Raw genomic sequence first — 6,336 nt, 5'->3', positions numbered from 1 at the left:
CCATAAACCAGAAAAATCGACCACAATCGGATTGATACGTGTTTATATTCTTACTATGTCATTAGTCAAGGTTGTTAGTAGAAGCTAGTTAGTTAATAGCAGCAATTGTATTGTTTAGATATAAATAGAAGATGTAATGTGACCCATTTGATCATTCAGATTGATAATAAACAACTTGTTTCATTCTCCATCTCGTCTTCTCTTAACATGTGTGTTAGTGTGCGTGATTAGCAATCATCAAGAACTATTCTCCAATCTTTGGTTCTTCTAGTTCGTGAATTTCTTAGATTTACCTAACCATGCCGCTTTAGAGTATCATATTTTGCGGTTTCCTACTTAGTGTTCTGGTCGACAAATATATGTATTAATTGCTAAACAAGAAATAGCGGGATTGCTATCACTACTTCGCATATAGGTAGCTTGTCGCTATTGGCAACTATGAAGGGGACACAGCATTAAAGGCACCAATAGTGATAATATTTTTTGGTTCATCGTAGGCTAACGATCCAAGCATGGTGAGGATGTTAGACCATGCGTGATCAAAACTAGGCAACCCCAGACATTTTATGACATGTGGCGCTTAGTCAGCACTTCAAAGTTTTACAAAAAACAAGTGTCGTGGGAAAATGCTCATAACTCACCTGCAATCATCTTATTCCTCCACTCTCTCTCTCTCTCTCTCTCTCTCAGTACATAACTTGCACACCAAAACGACACCCATAATGCCTGCCCGGGGGGGGGGGGGTGTTTCACAGGCATTATGGCACCAAAATACCACCATAATCTTCCCATTACCGATAGTCTTAGAAAGTATGATGAAAACAAATGATTTTAAACTTGAAAATATGTAGAAGAATGAAATGTTACAAACTTACAGTGCTTGCTAAACTTATGAAAGGAAGCTGAAAACTTTTGATGTAACACTATAACATGTCTGTCATATACAATATAATACAAAGGCTGTGCACAAAATCATTGACAAAGAATTGAACTAAAAAAATCAGGAGATGATTGACCTATCTACCACTGATCATAATACAAACCATAACGAAACCCGCCTATTAAATATCAATTTCTAATTTTTAAAACTCCTAGAAATAAGACGATTGATTATGAAGCACATTTAACTGACCAAGAATCCGGGCTGCCATAGATTTTGTTCTGCTGTTTCCCCTTTGAGTCAGGTCAACTAAAGCCATCTGAGCCAGATTTCCATATTTTTGCTTCAAATCCAACAAACGGAACATTCTCTCCAATGCGCTTAATACCTTTTCCTGCAAACTTGATGAGGGGCAGTTCAGTAATTTTATAATCGGGTGTATAGCGTTAGCTTCAGCGAGAACTTTAGACCCGTATGGCAGTCTTTCAGCTTCGATTAGAGTCAACAATGCATCTAAAGCAGCTTCACAGACACTCATATTAGAATCTCCCAAAAGTCTCACTAATGGTGAAACTGCATCGGCTTCCACTAAACAAAAAGACGATTCAACCGTACAGATTCCTTGATGAACAGGGCAAGCAGATTCCAACTGAGGTGAGAAGCACCTGAATATTCCCCCCAAGGGTCTCGGGATTGGGCGAGTTAATCCGAATGAGCTTTTAGAAAGTTGACCGAGAGAGATGGATGCTTTTCTTTTGGTCAAACTTGTTCCTAGCTCTAACAACTGGACCAATAAGGGAATGACACCTGTCTCGGCTACTCTCTTCTGTGAAATCTGGTTCATGGGAATGGTGAAATGACAGACTGATCCAACGGTATTCTCTATTAACTGTTTCTTGTGGGGCCGGTTTTGCATTCCTTCACGAAGGCATGAGGTAATAACGGGAAGTCCTTCTGCTGTTAATAATGACTCAGTGAGTTGAGATGACTGAGTCAGGTTTGAAATCACACCCATTGCAGAAGCAATCTCTTCTTCATCAACCGGAGATTTAATAATTTTTATTAAAGTCTCAATTGCTTGTAGCCCCATACGGTCAATAATCTCTTTGTCGTCGTCATCTTCTGACAAACAACAGAATAACTTCACAGCATTTGCTCTCACTTTCTGGTTTTCGTTTTCACACAAATGCGCCAACAGTTGTATGCTTTCCGGATTCTGAAAGATCATGCAACACAAAAATAAGAAATCCTAATATAAATCAACTGCTAATTGCAGAAAAAGGTAACTGCTATTGGAATAAAGATATTTATTTACCTGTCTCAACTTTGTTTTCACTGTAACAGCTATAGGAGAGTGGCACATGGCATAAAAAGAACCAAGTAGACTCTCTTGCACCAATGGTCTTGTACAGAGGATGAATGAAAACAGGTTATCAATATCTTCACCAGATTCAAACAATGAAACATGTGGTTCATTGTGACTCTTTGAAATGGTTGCATTGGCAAGATGCATGATTATGGTTGCCAACTCATCCCGTAAACAGTGTGATGACGTGTGATTGTACAGAAGATTGACCAACAAGTTGACTGAACCACTTTTTATAATTTGTATGCTGTTTTTCGGTAAGCTTGAGAGGTTATTAAGAGCTTTAGCTGCTGTTTCCTTCAATCTAGTGTTTCCTTGTGTGACCAAGTGGAGAAGTGAATCAAGTGCACCGCTTTCAAACAAAGAAGATTTGTTGTGATCTGTTAATTCCATTTCTGCCAATGTTGTCACCATGCACATCTTCACTTCCTCCGATCCTGCAATCAAAACAGTTATAAACACGTTTATCTAACATGCATGACCTTTATTATTTAAGAATCAATAAGTAATTTGATATCAAATTAACGTATTATTTACAGAAAGAAACCTGAAGATAGTCGGCGCAGTAGATGTGCGAAATAATTAGCTTTTGCCATCTGGATAACATTTTGATCAGAAAATGAAAGTTTGTCCAAAAGCTCATGTGCACGTGTGGCTGCTTGAGTGTCATCACTGTTGGACATGGTCACCAAAAGTAATATGCATCCCTGAACCATCCCAATAGACTTTTTTAAAGTCTCACTTTCTGATAGTTCCAATAATAATTCAACCGCCAGTTTTTGTTCAGAAATTCTACGCCCAAGTGACCGAACTATAGATTCAATCACACCATTGACTTTTGCAATCCTATCCTACAATAAGCTTTCAGTATTAGAAGAATACATATATACAAAAAAATGTCTAAAGCAGCAAATGAAGTATAAGCGTACCTTTGCATCATCACCGTCCTTAGCCAAAATGGAAATCAAGACAAGCGTTCGACTCCTTATCTCTCGGTTTTTAGAACCAAGTAGTTCCACAAGGGTAGGGATATAATTCTCCAAAACTACCCATTCCCGGTGCACACCTCTTTCTTCACATAACTTTTGCAACTCCTCCAAACAACAAATCACTTCCTCCTCATTTTCTGCTAACGGCTTTGAAAGCTTTGGTTTCATTGAAGCAATTGTGATCATAGTATTTCTATCCTTCCATTCCTCAATCGACTGTCTTAATGTTTTATTAGGCCGTAATATTCTATTATCCAATGGGATCATGGTTAAAGGACACAAACTACTACCATCAGCCAACCATTTCTCAATGGCGGCTCTTTCAAATGTGTGACCAGAAGCCGTTTCAACGGGGTCCACCATAACTTCTCGGGTAATCGGGCAGTAAAATGATTGTAGCGGTTCTAATGGTTGACCTCCCAATGAAGTCCGTTTATTCAAATACTTTCTTTCTTTTTCTTCAGGAGAACAAGTTGCATCGGCTCGTTCAAGTAAAGCAATTATTTGATCCATTTGAATTGCTTCAGCTTGATCTTTCCTCAACTGTGCATTCTCTATCTCACTCTTAAAATCTTCAAACTCTTTCTTTAATGAAGATCTTTCAGTTGATATTCCAAGAACTTCTGCAATGGAAACGAGTAAGTTGTTGGCATACGTGCTATCCACATTCCTTTCTTGAATTCCCGACTCTATTTTCTCCAAAATCATTTCATCTGCTACAGCTGTTTTGAACTCTACAGACTGCATAGCATCACACAGTTGACCAAGATCCTGTTTCATACTTGCAGAAATTCCCAATTGGGAAAACGGGATTAAACTTAACGCCCTGCTAATTTCTCTTGTAATCTCCCTTATTCGTTTGGCAATCGACCGACAATTTATTAACAGGTATACTCTGTTCTTTTGACTGCATTCAGTGGTCAACTGTTTAGCAAGTTTGACTTGTTGATTAAGGATCTCAACAAAACTATTCTCAGCATCACTAATATCTTTTCTGTTCAACTCTTTTAAAAGAGGAACAAGTCTATCCACATATGAAGTAAGCTCTGCAAAACTCTCCTTCTCTACAAAAACTTGCTTCGCTTCAAAGGCTATTTCTGTAATTATTTCTATAGTTTGAGAGATACACTCCGCAGCCACTACCGAAGAAGTACTAGTAATTAATTCCATTGCAAATTTTTGCAATACAATTATTCCAAATAAATGCTACCGATTCGATTAACTGGGATCATAAACATCACTAGATACTTCAGTATTGCTGGTTGACTCAGCATGGTGTCCCCATACTCTAGGAGGCCATCCCTTTAGGATAAGAACAAGGACCTGAGAAGCAAAATTTTAGTCAAAATTTTTTTCTTGTCCAATTATAAGTCTTAAACTTCTAGCAGTTATAACCTAGATTATTGTAGTTTATCAAATATTTGCATTATTGCATATTCAGGGGTAAGCAATAACCGAAACCAAGCTGAAATTAACCAAACCAAACCGAACCTAACCATTCATATTTTCATATAATTCTAGCTTTTATACCTCCATTATTTATACCTCTATTTCATGTTTTATTGCTTTTTTTACCATCATTTCATGTATTTATGCATCCATTACATGTATTTGTAAGCAAAAAATTTAGCTCAAGTTTGATTCTGGTTATTAACCAAAATTAACGGAACCGAGCCGAAAACCAACAAAATTAATCAAATAAACCGAACCGAATAACCAAAAACCAATTATAGCAAATTCAGTTGAGGCAAATAACCAACCGAACCGAAACACGCAGAATCAGTTATTGTGTTTTCATTTGCAGACACGAAACATAAACTGTAATCAATATTCAATAATCACACAAGAAAACATGATAAACCTAATTAAACAGCAATTATGCATAATTGCAGTGATTGATTGATTCATTCCTGTAAAGCATAAAACCGTAATGGAGTTTGATTATTAAACAGAGATCAGCTAAATTAAATCAAACATGAAACTATTCATTTTCAGATTATAAACCTAAAAGCAACAATCAAAAGTGAGATAAAGACGCAGAAGAAAGACTTTGAAGTCAACTGCAGTGCAGTGTTAAATAAATGGAGATGACCTGATCAGAAGTAAACATGTAATTGTAATTATAGCGAAATGCAACGACGATCAGCAGTTGACGTTATCAAATTGACGCCATTTTGGTTTGGGGGAATTTACGAGACAGAGAAGAGAATTTAAAGGAGGGTATTGACTTGAACAAGAGAAGATATTCATATAACTAAACTCTGCTACTTGCCCAGTCAACAAGCGAATTGCTAATTATTATTTAATTTAATTCATGAATATGTTCCAACATTAACATAAGCATTTATTAAAACAAACTTCTAGCTTTACTTTTAGGTATTATTTACAAAAAATTTAAATAAGTATTATAAACCAGTTGTTACGAGTAGTTTATAAACTAATTAGAACTTGCCACCTATCCTTAAACTAACTGTAACGAGCACGTTCACTAATCATTTACTCGTCACGACTAAATAAGTTTCATGCCTCGTAATCAACGCCCGCGAGTAATTCATAAGTCATTTAGTCGCGACGAGTTAGCTACTAATAAACTAGGGAATGTAAGCCGGGTTAACTAGTCGTCGCGACTAAAGAACTTATGAATTACTCGTGGGCATTGATTACGAGACATGAAACTTATTTAGTCGTGACGAGTAAATGATTAGTGAACATGTTCGTTATGGTTAGTTTAAGCCTTTAAGGATGTAACATTTCGGATTTTCCAAACCCGTATTCGTTTACGAACGAAACATTTTTAGACCTTTATTATTATTAAAAATCAAGTGTTTATAAATAATTAAGTTTATAATGTTCACTTTAGGCCCCTTATACTTTATATGTTGTTCAAATCTTAAACTATGCATAAAAAGTTCGTTAAATGACCTAAATTCAAACTGTAGGGACTAAAGTTGACAAATGATGATATTTTCCTCCTTTTGGCCGGAACACCACGTGGTGGGGTGGCCTAGGCCCACCACGCGGCGCTATGGGCTACCTGCACAGCTCGTTTCGTTTATTATTGTTTCCTAGTTCGTTTTTGGCCCGAAATCGCTTATTTTAGG

The 6,336-nt window shown here is 36.8% G+C and overlaps 1 protein-coding gene across 1 annotated transcript; it reads right to left on the bottom strand.

The window, feature by feature from the left end:
* Positions 1-878: 878 nt before the first annotated feature.
* LOC143629031 (U-box domain-containing protein 44-like) lies at positions 879-4,405 on the bottom strand. Its single transcript, XM_077098421.1, has 4 exons — positions 3,176-4,405; positions 2,794-3,097; positions 2,196-2,683; positions 879-2,096 (listed from the first exon to the last, which is right to left on the bottom strand). Exons 1-4 carry the CDS (start codon positions 4,403-4,405, stop codon positions 1,092-1,094), a joined length of 3,027 nt encoding a protein of 1,008 aa, XP_076954536.1. The 3' UTR covers positions 879-1,091.
* Between the last annotated feature and the right edge of the window lie 1,931 nt (positions 4,406-6,336).

The sequence above is a fragment of the Bidens hawaiensis genome, unplaced genomic scaffold (assembly GCF_021521415.1).
Source record: "Bidens hawaiensis isolate Kalapana, Puna unplaced genomic scaffold, B.hawaiensis_p1.1 tig00005142_1, whole genome shotgun sequence".
NCBI lineage: Eukaryota > Viridiplantae > Streptophyta > Magnoliopsida > Asterales > Asteraceae > Bidens > Bidens hawaiensis.
The sequence above is the reverse complement of the archived record's forward strand: the minus strand, read 5'-3'. Positions and strand labels throughout refer to the sequence as shown.